The sequence below is a fragment of the Heloderma suspectum genome, chromosome 2, assembly GCF_057233095.1.
Source record: "Heloderma suspectum isolate Gila_16-S chromosome 2, 16-S_ref, whole genome shotgun sequence".
Classification (NCBI taxonomy): domain Eukaryota; kingdom Metazoa; phylum Chordata; class Lepidosauria; order Squamata; family Helodermatidae; genus Heloderma; species Heloderma suspectum.
This window is the reverse complement of record NC_139459.1, coordinates 134,634,365-134,650,979: the sequence shown is the minus strand read 5'-3', so window position 1 is coordinate 134,650,979 and position 16,615 is coordinate 134,634,365. Positions and strand designations below refer to the sequence as shown.

General features: G+C 40.8%; 1 protein-coding gene across 2 annotated transcripts; it reads left to right on the top strand.

Moving 5' to 3' along the window:
• The first annotated feature begins 360 nt into the window (after window positions 1-360).
• Window positions 361-16,409, top strand: MYL5 (myosin light chain 5). 2 transcript variants are annotated; one of them, XM_084834842.1, is made up of 7 exons: window positions 361-571; window positions 9,416-9,523; window positions 11,962-12,037; window positions 12,518-12,622; window positions 14,253-14,331; window positions 15,299-15,347; window positions 16,225-16,409. In XM_084834842.1, exons 1-7 carry the CDS (start codon window positions 455-457, stop codon window positions 16,321-16,323), a joined length of 633 nt encoding a protein of 210 aa, XP_084690968.1. In that variant the 5' UTR covers window positions 361-454; the 3' UTR covers window positions 16,324-16,409. The 2 variants fall into 2 exon arrangements, with proteins under 2 accessions (XP_084690968.1, XP_084690969.1); XM_084834843.1 differs by lacking the exon at window positions 361-571 and adding an exon at window positions 8,865-9,078.
• Window positions 16,410-16,615: the final 206 nt, after the last annotated feature.

Below are 16,615 nucleotides of genomic sequence, written 5' to 3'. Positions count from 1 at the left end.
GAGATAGAAAGCGGAGACAGCGCCGCCACAGTTTTCCTGGTCCAAAATTGAGCAGGCTTCCCACTTTAACCTCCAGCGCGCAGTGACTGTGTGGGGTGTTCAGGGGAGCCGAGGAAAAGAGCGGGGCATTCAGCGTTCATAGCGAATCGCGGCTGTGTTAAATTGCCATTGGAAACTGGGAGAAAACACAGAGAAGAGAAAACACGGGGAAAGTACAGAGGGGGGAAAAATGTGATTTCGGCTGCAATCCCCTACACATTTCCCTGTGAGCAAGTCCCCTTGTACCCAGGAAGGATTGCATGTATAGAATTGCGCTGTAAACGAGGCTGGGTATCATTCTAGCCTTTTCTATCTCTATGGAAGGAGAAGGCGGCTGCGGCTGCCTCAAGGAGGCGGGAGTGACGCCAGGCCCAGCGAAATGCGCATGCGCAGGATCTAGTGTCGCGGTCGCCTCATGCCTCCCCCACAAAGCTGGTTCGAGGAGGGCGCGGAGCCTGATGGGCGAGGAGCGGGGCGCCTCCCGTCCCGCGCCTTCGCCTCGGCGTTCCTGCCCTTCAGGCCCCTTGTTCTTGTGAGGCTGGGAAAGGGCCCGTTCGTTCTTCTGCAGGATACATAGTGATGTGACAGATTAATAATGATTATTATTTTAAATGGCTCCTTCTGTGGTAGCGTTTTTGGTGTAGCATTTCAAACTAGAAGTCTGTGTTCCCATTGGGGGGGGGGGGTGTTTCTGCCTTCGGCACCTGCAACGGAGACCTGCAGGAAAACGGTGCCGTGTGGGGCGCTCCTGTTCAGCGTGCCAGCCAGCAGCAACTTTCAGGATGGGCTCCCCTGCTGCCCCACAATGGCAGCTTGTTTCAAAGTATGGTAAATTTCACCCTCCATTTCTGCACTTCCCTTGCTAGTGAACACCTTAAAAAGGAAAAAAAGGCTGCTTCGTGTTGCGCTGAAGTAAGAACACCCAGCCCCAAAGTGCCTTCTCTCTGGTAGCCAGCACCCACTTTTGGCTCTGCCCCACCTTCATGCTTGTCATTTTCCTCTACTGGTCTCCGTTGCTGGCTGTCAGATGTACATGAAGATTACACCAGATCACAAAAAAAGAAATAATTTTCTGAGCCCTTATGAAGGCAGGAACTCATTTGTAAGGTTGGGGGAGTGTCTTGTGCTCTTGCGCAAGAGTGAAAGCCCCCCTGTCTGCTATTTAGCCAGGAATACTCATATCCCCCTCTTGTCAATGCCCTTGTAAATTCTATCCTCCCTTTTGATGCTTCCATTGTTAGAGAACACCTTTTTTCAAAAAAGGCTGCTTCAACTTACACTGAAGTAAGACTACCCCCCCAAAGCGTCTTGAGGGTTGGAGAGCAGTGAGCAGGATCACAGAAAATATGTAAATTTCAGGGCAGAGCAGTAAAACGGAGGGGGAAATTACACAGAATTCCTAACAGCAGCCGTTCGCTCCCACACACTTGCGCAGGAGCAAAATACAAAATAAAAAATTGTGAACTTGTCCTTTCTTCAAGATTCCTACAAATAATATATATTAAACATCCATCTTCAGGCTGAGAAGGGATGAGGGAAAACGGCAGCGACGCTAGCAAGCTCGCAAGGAGTGGTAGGGATTTTTGCTGCTCTTGCTGGCCGTTCCTGACAACTTAACATAAAAATTGTCCTGCTGGGATCGGACATCACACTAAGGTACCCTGAGAACAAGCCATCCTAAACAACCCTACTACAAGTCATGGGTTCTCAGGGTGGCTTGTTTGCGCAAAACTACCCCCTGACAAGGAAAAAGCCCTGGGTTCGGACATCACACTAAAGGCACAATCCTATGCTTGTTTAGACAGAAAAAAGGCCTACAACTCCCAGGACAGATAAAAGGAAGTACTTCTGCACAGAGCACATAGTTAAACTGTGGAATTAACTACTATAAGATGTATTGATGGCCACCAATGTGGATGGCTTTAAAAGAGGATTAGAGGGATTCATGGAGGATAAGGCTATCAATGCGACTAGTCCTGATGGCTATATATTACTGCCAGTATCAGAGGCAGTATGGCAGTGTATACCAGTTGCTGGGGAACATGGGTGGGAGGGTGCTGTTGCACACATGTCCTACTTGTTGGTTTCACCTGGGCAGCTGGTTGGCCACTGTGTGAACTGAATATTGTACTAGATGGACCCTTGGTCTGATCCAGCATGGCTGTTCTTATGTTCTTTTGCTGTAGCAGTGGATTTGCTGCACTGACAGGGAGTTGGATTAGATGAAAAAAAAGCCCTACAATTCTCAACATTCCCCAGCCAGCCATGCAGGGTGGGAGTTGTAGGCCTTTTTTCTGTCTAAACATGCATAGGTTTGCACCCTAAGCCACTCTGTGGCCACCCATAATAATAACCCATTGTGGCCTAGCATGACGTGCTAACCCAGTCTATGACTCCACTCTGGAGAAAGTTATTCATGCTTAAGTCCCAATGAAACAGTAGCTCAGGAATCCTGCAATAAAATAAAACAGATGCTATAAGTTGTTGGCAGGACTGATATCTCCTAGTATGTATAGATGGGAAGAGAAAACTCACTGGAAAAGACCCTGATGCTGGGAAAGATTGAAGGCAAAAGGAGAAGAGGACGGCAGAGGATGAGATGGCTAGATAGCATCACCGATGCAATGAATATGAACTTGAGCATGCTCCAGGAGAGAGCGGAGGACAGGAAGGCCTGGTGTGCTATGGCCCATGGGGTTCCGAAGAGTTGGACAGGACTTAACGACTGAACAACAACAACAGTATGTATAGAAATTGTATACTGTGATTAATTCATATAGCAATCTGTGCTATAAACCTTTTGGAAAGCTTATTCTTGTGACAACTCCACTAAGAACAACAATACATGGCTTTCAGTGATAGTCTAATTATCCTCCCCTATAGTCTGAAGACTGTTTCAAGAACAGTATAATACAGACTTTTTAAAAGTTGTTTGAAAATTATTTCCTAAATTGGATCCTGAAGAGTAAGGGAATAGCAGATGCTAAAGATACACATGCAGCTTACCAAAGCCCAGAGAGAATATCGTAACACAGTATAATTGGTGAATATTATTAGCATGAGCAGCTGCAGGCAAGAGATATGAACAGCAAGAAGCAACTGCACAAGAATGTTAAAAGGGTAGAGTTAATGAATATTTCTAACATGGCACATCACTTTAATTATCTGGTTTATGGTGGAACCATTCTTCTTTTGGAGTTAATGGAGCATGGAAGCTAACGTTACTACATCAGTCTCACCCTTACTTACTTAGATTAATTCTTACAATGGGATATGTTATTAACATTTGTAACTGACAATACTGTGTTACAATTCAATGGGATCTAATGTAGATGTCTCAAATCACAATACAATATTGGACCCAGTATTTGTAGCTTGTGTAAATTATACATTAAAAAATCTATATACAGTTCTATAGATCTTTGTTGCCTGCATAATGTTAAAGCCATGAGAAGTGTTTATGTCATATTTTCATTGCCTAGCACCTTTTTTTGACACGGTGTTTCTAACGAAGTTTAGGAATCTTAAACTTTCTTGCTTTAACTAATTCTAAGTAATGGGCATAATCCACCCAAACTAAGACACTTTTCAGTCCCATTGATCTCAATGGGAGAGAAATAAGCATGTCCTTGATTCTCCTATTGAAATCAGTGGGATGTGAAAATTTTTCATTTTGGCTAGATTGTGCTATAGTTTGCTACAGGAATTTTATAATTCAGGCACTTCTTTCCTAAGAACAGTAATATTATATAGAAAGGTTTGAATAGTGCTTATGTGCAGAGATATTCATAACTAGTGCAGTGTCTTAGATCTCATTTCTATTCCAAAGCAATGCTCAGAAAAACACATTAAGTTCAGTTCACTCAGGTCAGGTATCTACTTAGTACCTGAGCAGACAGTCCACAAAAGGAATGGTGCTGTACAGCAGCTCAAATGGATGATCATCATCACTGCTGTGGCATCTGCAGTAGCAAATAGTGATTATATGTATAGATAATAGGGGTGAGCAGGGGGAGGAGAGACAAATTAAGGAGGAAAAGCATTGTTCATCAGAAGTATTACATTTTAGGCCACACTACTGTTTCCAGTTATGTGGTACCTCTGTTTAGCTTTGCAGCCCACAAAATCTGCAAAATTAGAGTCATGAAATCTCCAGGAACCCTTTCCATTTCTAGTCTGTGGGCTTCTCCACACAGAACTTTTATCCTGCGATTGAGATTGGTTACTCATGGAAGTTTGAGGGTCCTTTACATGACGTCATCAACCACTAGGGCGTCTCCTGCACTAAATGACCTTTTCCCCATTTTAAAAAAGATTGGAGATAATGAGATATCAAATTACAGCATGTTGAGTTTTATCATGAAAAGAGGGAGTCGTGCAGTAAGAAGAGCTAGACCACAGCACCATCTAGTGGCTGTATAATGAAACATATAGAAAATGCAGATATCTGGGGGAAAGGGGTGGGGAGGAAAGCACGTGTAAAAGGAGCCTGTCATGATCCTGCATTTAAAACAGAAGCAGAAAGCCCCGGTAAAGTTGTGAGATTTTAGGCTGGTGTAGAAATGCTCTATGAGTTGGATTCAGGATCTGCCTTCTGTTGATGGAAGGGCTTCACTCATGGAAAGTGCCTCTGCCCAGTTTTCAGAGGTCCCCCCTTCCCCCTCTCTTCACTATAGCTCATTCCATTCAGCAGAGTCCCCTGACCCTACGACCTGGATTAGGCAACACGACAGCCCACCGTGGGTTAATTAACGCTTGGGGTGTTGTGGCACATTGCTATCCACCATTATGAATGTGAAAGCCCCAGCCAGGGGGTGCTGTGGCTTGTTTTGTTGTCCGAACCTGGATGGCAGGGGTTATTTGAAGGTTAAACAAGCCCTGCATAACCCATGGTCTGTTTTAGGGTTATACGAAGGTTGCTTAACCCTCAAGTAACCCCCGCCACTCAGGTTCAGATGACATGACAAATCCCAGCAACCCACGGCTGTGACTGGCATATTCATAATGGCCACATGCCCCAGCTCCTTGTGGGTAAATCAACCCATGATGGACTGTCGTGGTATTCGAACTGGCCCTCTTTGGAGCATTTTCATGGGACTGGAGGGGATATTGTGGGAAGGACGGTGGGGAGTCTGCTTCCACTAATCCAGATGCACATGTCTAAATTTGGATCCAACCCCGTAACTGGAAATCAATACATCCAAGGAAATGCAAAATCAAATCTTGTTGTCTGTAACGTAAACTCAAATTATGTCCAATTCTGCCTTAAAGGTACATCTACATAACCCAAGAAAGAACATGACATCCTTCCCCCTGCCTTGTTTATACTGCAAGACAATACTATATACATACATAGAATAATGTTGCTATCTTGTGCAACATTCAGAGCCATTTGAGATCAGAAACAAATGAACCATGATGAATTACGCTGTAACCTGGTTCGCACATAACGAGAAGCCACCGTGGGTGAATTTCTCCACAGGGCTTTTTGTTGTGGTGGTGGCCGCCGTTTTGAATATTGAAGCCGCAGTGAGGGCACGCCATAGCTTATGATTATGTACGAACCTGGTGAAGGTGGATTGTCGGGATGGTTAACAAGCCATACACAACCCATGAGTTCTGGGTGGCTTGTCAACCATCCCAACAGTCCACCCTTACTGGGTTTGCATGTAACAACAGTCAGGTTCTCCGCTCAATAAGGAATGAGGCTGGAGGTCAAGGTTGAGTTATCACAAATCCTTTATTCATGCATGAAGGTTGGCCGCCAGCAAAGGGGAAACAACAACCCTCCTTCCAGAACAACACATTCATATACCTGAGGAAAAACCGGCCCGAGGACCAATCATAGTATATCACCATATATGGAATCTAATATCCGTTATTCACAGCAGTTTCTTAATCATATGATTATTCTAAATTAGGACTGCTTTATTGCAAAGCTTTTACAAACTCAACAATTAGCAAAGTTAGAAAGCAACAGTTGGCAAAGTGAGCGAATATGTTCCAGGAAATGCCTGGCACATTATGGAAACATTCCAAGTTTCTTTTCTTAGGTTCCCCTTTTTTTAAGGCCCATTGCTAGGGTGCATCTGACCCTTGCTCTTAGTTATAGCAGACAAGCTAAAAATGATCTTTTAGCAAAATAAAAATGATTCTTATCACAACAAGCTATGGTGCAGCCCCACCTTTGCTCAAATATTCAAAATGGCAGCTGCCCCCACAATGAGAAACCCCAAAGGGGTTTGAGAGCCAGTGTGGTGTAGTGGCTAGAGTGTTGGACTGGGAGCTGGGAGATCCGGGTTCTAGTCCCCACTCAGCCATGGAAGCTCACTGGGTGACTTTGGTCCAGTCACAGACTCTCAGCCCAACCCACCTCACAGGGTTGTTGTTGTGAGAATAAAATGGAGGAGGAGGAGGAGGATTATGTAAGCCACCTTGGGTTCCTTGCAAGAGGAAAAAAGGCGGGATATAAATTAAGTTAAAGTAAATTAAAGTAAATTAAATTGAAATGAATGAATGAATGGAAATTTACCCATGGTGGCTTCTTGATACATGCAAACCGGACCTCTAACAGTAATTGTTGTGTACAGAACAGTGAAATATGTTTTAATTAGTCTTGATATGTATGTTTATTATGTGATGTATTTAGTATTTGTGATGATCTGAGGTATGATTTATGTATTTTACAATAAAATAAAAGTTTTATAACTTCTGCACTGTGGATAACAGTTCTTGCAATGTGATCAATAGACGTTCGGGTTCAAATGCTACACACAAATTAACAGTGATATGGACTTCCGGTTGGAACCAATGTCGGTCTGGCAGCTTCCCACAGGTTCTCCCGTGGGAGCTTTCTCAAACAGCTTTTTATAAGGTTGAAAAACCTTTTCATCTCCCCCCTGGAATTAAAGGGGGGGCAAGGCGGAATCTGGACAACATCTTGGAGAAAAGTACCCCCCTCGAGATAGTGGGGGGGCAGGATTCCAGGATTATATCTCCAGAGCTTTCCCAACGCAAAAAGCTGTACTGAGACTCCTATTTCATAGGAGAAAACAGGGCTGACGTGTTCCATAATAATATATGCTTTAAGAAATATCAAAACTTGAGGGATGATTTAAGAAATGTTAACAATATTGGAGAACATCTGAGGACCTGCAAGATCTGTTTGAGAGAAACATGTCTGCGCTGAGGAGAAGAAAGGAGCCGGCATCAACTCCCCCCGCACCCCCGTGTCAAAAGTTTTGAGAACAGAAGATATAGGGGAATTAGTTACTCTGATAAAGACTTTATCTTCGCAATTTACAGAGCAAGCCAGAAGGTTGGATTTAATCCAAAATTCCATCACTGCCTTACAAGGAGCCGTCGATTTAATAATGTGTCATGGCAAAAAATGGAGACGAGAATGAACGAGCTGGAAGACCGAGTAGCAGCGAATGAAACTTCGGCATAAGTTTGTTTTAAAAATACCTCTGACAGAATTTCTCAACTGGAGGCCTTCATGAGAAGATCCAATGGGATTAAAAATCTGTATTATTGGGATTAAAAATCTGTCTAATGATGTAAAATTGCCTATTTTTGTGGATAAACTTTTGCATGAGATACTCCCAATCCCATCTGATTATTTACTTGATATTGAGCAAGCATTTCATGTGCCAAATGCGAAAGGGACTGACTATACCATCATAGTCCAATTTGCAAAAGTCTCCACAAAGAATTATATCCTGCATTTGGCAAGAGAGGGTGGAAGCCTTTCCTGGAAACAAGATAAAGTTATGTTATTCCCAGATTACAACAAAGAGGTGGCGAATAAAAGAAGGCAATTTATCAAAGCAAAAAATATGGCAAAACAAATGAACTTACAATATTACTTAAAACATTCTGCTACACTTTGTATCGTGTCTGAAGGTCAGATGAAGAAGTTTATACATCATGAAATGGCGGAGGCATGGTTGAACGTAAAAATGTGTGAAATTCCTGTTACAACCCCATGAACTGGAATCTTTAAACAAGATTTGTTAACTGGATTAGTCTACATGATCCAGGCTAGGTCAGAAGATAAATGATTATATATATTCATTTATTCTCTTTCATCTTTTGTTGTTTCTTGCTTTTCTTTATATTTTTAATTTCAAAATAGATATGGTATGCTGTATTTAAATTAATTGTTTGAGGGTACAATGTGTACTTATATATCTAGTATAAAATATAAAATATATTACTGACTATTGAAGGTTTATTTTAAGTTCTATTATTATATAACACTATATTCCTTTTTTTAAAATTACTATTATTATTATTAGCAGCAGCAGTAGTAGTAATAATCTAGGCTACTGGGAATGAACTGTAGACCTGTTTCTTGGATATAAGATTGATGATATGATATTGAAATGTAAGGTTCTTTATTAAACTGTAAGATTGTTAAGGTTATAGATATAGTTTGTAAAATAGAATAGCATCGGAGGCTGGGGGGTATTGGAGTTTAAATTTAATTCTTTAAGGGGGAGGGATGGGGGAAGGGGAAAGAATCTTCTTTCTTTTTCTTCACCTCCTTACCGCCTCCATTTGCCTTTTTTCTCTTTCTTTCTTTCTTTTTCCTTCTCTTTTTGTTATTATGGTGTCCTCGTCAGAATATTGTATTGTTGGGAAATTCTAGTATTGATCAGATTGTTGGTATGTTTGGTATTGTATATTTCATTTATAAAGATAAAATAAATAAAAATATATTTTAAAACCCCCCAATTAACAGTGATATCAGAATTTACAACCATATACACTTTAGCTGGTTGTGATTAAAGCAAATGATGTACTAGATGATTTCAAGTTTCAGTAACAGTTGTTCAGCCACTGGGGAACAGAAGGTATCTTGTAGTTCTGACCATGTATGGAGTAGGTCTTGTGAGCTCAGAGTTCTTAAGACGTTTGAGATCTCCTTTGGGAAATGCTGTCTGAAAAGACAAGATCCTCCCCTTCTTATAAGAAGCACTTAATATAGAAACTTTCCCAGAGGAAGACAAGCAGAGTAGCTTTCCAGGAAAGATGGTGAGTTCAGCTTGTATAGAGAGATGATCTAGGTGGTTTTCATTACTACATTCTTGATTGATTAAATTTTGGAGGTACCTATGATAAAGATGAATTCCCTTCTAACTGCACAATTCTCTGCATGTCTATTCAGAAGTAAGCCCCGTTGAGTTTAGTGGGGCTTACTCCAAGGTAAGCGGGTATAGGATTGCAACCTCACTGTATGCTTTAAAGGATGCATGTTGTTAACTGGAAAGCGGACCCATAAACTGTCCACGGGTTGTCACATCTACTGCAGAATATCAGAACGCAGTATGCTGCACTGGCTGTTACTGAATTCATATCATCTACCTTTCAGGCCAGCAGAAAAACCAAGAAGAAGGAGGGTGGTGCCAAACGTGCTCAAAGAGCTTCCTCTAATGTGTTCTCCAACTTTGAACAGACACAGATTCAAGAATTTAAGGAAGTAAGAAAACCTCCTTCCGTTATATGGTGTGAACATTTTAAATTAGAAGTAGGGTGTGTTTCTGTTACAAAATTAATTGTCTGTATGCCCAGACTGGATTTAACTTGTTGTAGTTAAATGTCAGTGGCTTTTTAATAGAACTTTGAAAAGGGTGGATATTCATTGCAAATACGTGTTTGCATGCATCTCCCATGAAAATATGGAGGTTCCCACATTTTTTTTTTTGTCTCAGTTGACAGCCCATATAGTATTCAGTGATTCTCAGTTTGTAGGTGTGTTTGGAATCAATGGGATTTACAATTGCAGAACCTTGGCTGGATTTGCCCTTGGCAAATCTGGTGCTCTGAAGGGACCTCAAAGAGAAATAAACGAGGTAGAGCAGCAATTAACCATTGGTGTCCAGATGGTGGGTCATGTGCCAACCTAAAGTGGGACATGCTAGTGGCATCACTATGTTGTTTGGTTTCTTGTTTGCTGTTTTAACAGTACAATCCTATGCCTATTTACTCAGAAGTAAGTCCCGCTGTGTTCAGTGGGGCTTACTCTCAGGAGAGAGAGAGAGAGAGATGAATGAATGAATGAATGAATGAATGAATGATTAGAGCCTAAATCATATCAGAAGCAGGAAAGACAGTAAGTAAAAGACAGAGGAGGAGAAAGATGGAAATATATTAATGGTAAAGTGGGTCACATGTTGCAGGTTGGAGTTAAAGGTGGTTCCTGGATTTGTTGTCTACTGTGTTAGGCAACCTTTTCCCTCTGTTCAGTAGGAAGGGAAGAAACAATGTGAGATGTTACCTATTATGAAATGTAACTTTTGTTAGAATGCCACATGGCATTGTTCTGTATGTTGCTGTGACACAACAATGCAAAATATCAAGATTAGTCTTTTAGGGAGCAATCCTATGGCCACTAGACAGTGGCTAGACAGCTGTAGGATATCTTGTTTTCCGGGAACCAACCTCGGAGCCCGTGCTATGAGGTTGGTTCCTGGAGAACCGACCTCCCCTCACTTCTGCGCTGCCTCCAAGGCAGCGCGGAACAGCCCTGTCCTCTGCGCTTGCAAGAGGAGCATGGAGAGGCCGAAAAGGGGCGTTCTGGGGTGGGGAGGGCGGAAATGTCTGTATGACACATCCAATGTGTCCTTCAGCAGCCTCTTCCCCCGCTCCAACCTCCCGCGGCTAGACAGCCGCAGTCGACTGTCTAGCCACGAATGAAGGGCACAAGAAGTGCAGAGGGAACAATCCCCTCTGTGCTTCTCCCTGCCCTTCTTTGGATAGACGGTTGCCTCCAAGTTCAGAGGTGGCCGCCTGTCTGGATAGGATTGCGCCTTTAATTATGAATTTATACTCTGATAAAATTATTTCGCCTAGACGGTCTAATCTCTGGACTACTTCCTATTCTACTTTTAATAGTCAGGAATGTGTGCACACCTGGATCTTGAGATGTATAGAAATGTAAGATGGAAAGAGCAATGCTCTTCTGGGGGCATGTAGGTTGTGCCTCTACTCCACTCCAGAAATGAGTCCAACAGCTACATGCCTTTGTGTGAGACTCGTGCACTACCAACAATATTTTCATGCAGCTTAACATGTGGTTGTGTACATCCTTTTCCTCTACAAATCATTTGGGAAGAAAATGATATCACAGGATTAGGAGACAGAAATTTATTAGTCCCTGGTTTGTTTGTTTTTTTCCTGTTAGAGAAGGGTGAGGGCATACCTGTTTAGCCGTTTGGCTAAATGAAGCACAATAAAAATGTGTAAGTAATGACTTGAGAAACTATTTAGCTCTATCTGCAGTACACATGATATCAGTTTTATATCCCCTTAATGGTAATAATGTTCCCCACAATGCATCATAGGAACCACAGTTGATTGAGCTGTTAAAAATATATAGCTCACTTCACAGAACTCCCATTCTCATCATGCTCTGGAAAGCGGGAATTATGTTTGAACTCATAGTTGAGATATGCCCCTTTGATGCTTGTTGAAATAGCTAAACTAAGGGCATAACTACCCTACAAATACGCTGGTTTAATAATCAATCCTTCTCTCCGTAGAACCTTTGGGAACTATAGTGGTGGTGGTGGTGGGCTAGGAATCTAACAGAATTAACAGTTATCCTCACCAAAATACAATTCCCATGATCCTTTGGGGAAATCCATGACACTTAAACTGATATATAACTACATGTTTTTATTAAGTACAAAATCCAAGTCTACAACCCTGAACTTTTAAGTAGTTTAAGTTTATCACATATTCACTCTTCAAAGTACTGAAGTGCAGAAAGCTCCTTCTGAGGATGAAATCCTTTACATTGAAATAAATGGGCCTAGACCCAAATAAATGTGGTTAGAATTGCAATATACTGTAAATATGCTTGTGATTAGCAGGATCTGTCTCATTTGTTTATTTATATAATATACTTGTCTATAGGCATTCACACTAATTGATCAGAACAGAGATGGCTTCATTGATAAAGAAGACTTAAAAGATACCTATGCATCCTTAGGCAAGTATTGTGAAATGATCTCATTCCCCTTCCAACTCCTTTATTTATTATTTGTCACCATGATTTATACCCTGCCTTTCAAGATATAACGTCATCAAGATCCTTCCCACAGGACAGCTGATTATAGATGTGTGTTTTTCCCTTGAATATAATTTAAATTGCTTCACTGGGAAATGTCTGCCAACTCATTTCCAAATATAGTATCCTGTTAATTTAAGGAGAAAGCAGGATTGGTGTCTGAAGTTCAAGCTTACTGTTTTTTTGTTTTTGTTTTTGCTATTGCTGCTAATGGTTTGAGCTTCCTGTGTTCTTTTACACTGCATAAAATTTCAAAGGAAATGGGAAATAAGTGGGAGAGTTTTGAATAATACAAAATTAAGTTTAGAAGCAGGGTCTATTTACCACCAAGCACGATATGTAAATTTGATACATGTATGTACTGACAATGAAATGGATAATTAATTTTCTGTTTGATTTTAGGTAAAACAAATGTCAAAGATGATGAGTTAGAATCCATGCTTAAAGAAGCCACTGGACCTATTAATTTTACAATGTTTTTGAACCTATTTGGGGAGAAGTTAAGTGGTAAGTTTAAAAGGATCTTGTAAAACCAGGTTTTCCAGAAATCTGTTCTGAGGTTCTTTGCTTTTCTTAACTTAGGTCTGTTTGCAGAGAGCTAATCTATGACATTACAGATGAGTTATTTTTGCTATAGCAGCACAATTTATACTGTACAGAAATTAAAACCAGCATAAAAAGAGAAAGTTGACAGTAGAAAGACTGCTTGAAAAAACCAGTCTTTGTGAATTCTGACGCTAACTGACCTGATCCTCATATCCTGGACTAAACTACAGACTGGAACGTTATTATCCTTTGGATTTTGCACTTCTCTGAAGTTTGCAATGCAGTTCTTGGCTCAGAGAATATACTTATAAATGCATTTGGGTACATATGTTAAGATAAAATGTGTTTTTAAAAGCATTTTTTGCAATAAAGTTCTTTTATAAATGTGTATTTTGTGAGAAAATACATTCAAAATATGTATTAAATACATATTTAAATAAAAATTTTCTCATGGATTTTTCAGAATTGGAAATAAATGTGGAAATGGCATAGAATGGATTTATGAATGAAAGCATGTGAAACTGATATGGAATAGAAATAGAACGATTTGTCTGTCGATAGTTGAAAGTAGCCAATCTGATTGTACTAGCTGTTTTGGTTTTCTTCATGGGGCTTTCTTAGTAACATTATGGTAATCCGGAAAGTTTGACATTATAGTTTCCCATGAAACAAAGCAAGCTTTCATTGATCCTAAACACTCTTACTTGGAAGTAAGTCCCATTGACATCTGGGTAAACATGTCAAGGATTAATTTCAAAGTCGCAGCCATGCTAAACTGTTAAAGTGAAAAAACCTGAGTCTTGTGGCACTGCAAAGGCTAATGGATGTATTTGTGGCATAAGCTTTTGTGGAGATGCATCTGATAAAGTGGGCTGTGGTCCATGAGTATGTCATGATAAACCTGTTGTTAGTCATTCAGGTGCCACAAGACACTTTATTTAGGATTACAGTGTTAGATACAACACTTGATATAAATGGGAACACAAATTGAAAAATTGATGGAGGCATTTGCTGCTGTTCCAAACTTCACTTCTCTTAGAGGCATCGCTCATTTCCAATTGTCCCCACCTTACTTTTCCAAACTAAAACTACTGCTAACTCCTTAGAGCTTAATGGCTGCCAGTCCATCATGGTAGCATAGATGATACCGATGCATTAGTCAATTTGTATCTAATATTCACACATACAAATCCCTCCCCCCACATATACCTGATTTTAATGTCAAGCTAGCTTTTAAGGGTGGTGTCTGGGAAGGCTGCAAAACTGTTGGTATTATCTTCCTTCCTCTCGCATTTATGGTACACTACCCCCTGCAAAATGCTCATCCAGTCCAGCTTATTTCATACAACTGGACAACCATCCCATCCCACCTTTTGCTTGCAACCTTCAAGCACTTTTAGGGAGGCCTCTTCTTCCCAGGGATATACTACTAGGCAGCTCAGCCTGCTACGACTGAGTGGTAACAACCGAAGTGAATGCTGCATCGGCTGACAGAGCATCTTGAAGATTTGATTTTAAATTATGGCATCTGTAGCTCACAAGTAACAGCACTGCCAACCTAGCTTCAATTGTACCCCATTATTTTCTGTAGGTACAGACACAGAAGAGACCATACTAAACGCATTCAAAATGTTTGATCCAGAGGCTAAAGGAAACATTAACAAGGACTAGTAAGTATTAACCACTTAAGCAGAACCCCTGTTGACTGGTGGGCAGCTCATATTATTGACTGGTAATGGCCAAACTGCATGTGATGGTGGCAGATCCTGGTCTTTATGGCTCTGCCCCAATCACCTGAAAAGTGGTTTGTGGGGTGTGTGTAGGGTGCAATTTAAGGTGCAAAACAGATTACAAGTAGGAAGTGCTGAACCCTTCCCTTGCACAGGGAACAAAATGGCTAGGGTAGGGTTCAGCACACCCCATCTGTTTTGCATTTTACCCCCCCCACACACACACACACAGTTTACACTTAACTCAGGCAGAGCCACAGTTAAAGATACATGTCCACCGTTGTTTCACATAGCTTGGCCCTAATAATCACTCCTGAAGTTTGCTGGCAATTGCTACGCCACTACAGTGTACAGGACGTAGGGTGTTGTGTTTAAAGTTAATTTGTACTGAGACTGTAAAATTGGTATCAGTTAGAATATCCCTTCTGCTGTCCGTCTTGCATTAAAAACATCCACCAGGTGCACAAGAAGCATGAGAGAGGCTCAAATGCGCTTGTTCATGGCTCATGTGAAAAAAGGCTTAGACCCATTTCTAAGGTATGGTATGAGTGTTCGTGCAAAGCCTCTGCCGCACCATCGGGGCCTCTACCACAATGGCAACAAATGCAAAGGCTGCTCACATGCATCTCCCCGCTGGAATGGCTATTTTTTTCTTATGCCAGCACAGCCCCTGTAAATAACCACATAAATCAAGGTACCCATGGAAGCAGCACTTACATAGGCTGCATACGTGGAAGAATCTTTTCAGTGGCCGCGATGCCACAGGAGGTAACCATATAAGCAGAAGAAATTGCCGAGCACTGGAGTTACTTTTCATACAAGGTGTTTTAAACTCTCAGACCAGTCTTAATAAGTTTGTTATAAATTATTATACCAAGTATTTGTTTTCTTTGTCTTTCTTCAACAGTATAAAGCGCTTAATGATGTCACAAGGCGACAAATTTAAAGCTGAGGAGGTTTGTATTCTTTATTCTCCGAAGTCCCTATCCCCCCCACCCTCCAAGACGTTCCAGATAACATAAGAACACATGAAGCTGTCTTATAATGAACCAGACCATTGGACCATCTACCCCATCGCTAAGATCCACTAGCAACAAGCTTTTCAAAGTTTCAAGCAGAGGTCTTTCTTGGCTGTTCCTTGAGATTAATTTAGCTGGAGATGCCAGGGAATGAACCTGGGATTTTCTGGATGCAAAGTGTTTGCTCTGTCACTGAGCTAATGACTCTCTTTGATATCAGGGGACAGGACTGCCTACCATTTAACTTGAAAATCAACCAGGTCTAAAGAAAATGGAAATGGCCTCTATTATTTATTTAAATATTCAGTCGGCAATCTAATATGCATTTAGTGGCTCCAACTATATTATTATTGTATTATTATTATTATTATTATTATTGGCACTTAGAGAAACAGAAATTGTTTGAAACTATTTTATTATTAATCTATTAATAAATAAATTATAGTAAGAATAGTAGTATTATCTTCATGGGAAGATGTCCTCCAGTTAGTTATTGCTAGTCTAACTGGTTTATTTTGGGTTTTCTCCTATTTAAGTGGCAAGACGGAAATGAGACCATTATTAGATACCTTCAAGAGATAAGAGGGGATTTTGGTTTTGGTTGTTTTGTCTCTGCATTTCTTACTGAGCAGGTGGTTGCTGATTATATTTGTGCTTTGAGTTTGACACACCCTTGCTTCTTATTTGATAAGCTGCAAGAAATGATTTCCAATTTTAAAGACTGCAGAAACACTTCGCAGTAACCTTTGCCTTGTCCTGCTGAAGTTCATCTTCTAAACTCTACCTTTAAATGTTTTTTCCTGTTGATGTACAGATAGATCAGATGTTCCAGTGTTCCCCTATTGACGCAGCAGGAAACCTGGATTACAAGGCTCTCTGCTACACCATCACACATGGAGATGAAAAAGAATGAAGGCCATGTGCTTTTGGAAGCTGTGTCAACATCTGTATGTCTGTGCATTAAGAATAAAACCAAAAAATTGCATTATTTGCTTTCTCCATGGTTGCAAACACTGTGTATTTTTTTTTTAACAAACATCCTACAGGAAAATGTTGAACAGATGTTAACAAAGTTATTAGGAATGAGGGGCCATTACATTTTTAAAGTAACACATTTTGAGTGCTTCCTTCTCGCTTTCAGTCATAAAACAACTATTTTGTGTACCTCTGGAAACATCTTAATTTGCTCGATGGTCTATTAGGAC

Excerpts from the sequence above, each read along its gene's own strand:
- MYL5 (XM_084834842.1), top strand. The coding sequence starts at position 455 with ATGCCTCCCCCACAAAGCTGGTTCGAGGAGGGCGCGGAGCCTGATGGG. Across the intron at positions 9,524-11,961 it reads AGATTCAAGAATTTAAGGAA|GCATTCACACTAATTGATCA; the intron begins GTAAGAAAACCT and ends ACTTGTCTATAG. Across the intron at positions 15,348-16,224 it reads ACAAATTTAAAGCTGAGGAG|ATAGATCAGATGTTCCAGTG; the intron begins GTTTGTATTCTT and ends GTTGATGTACAG.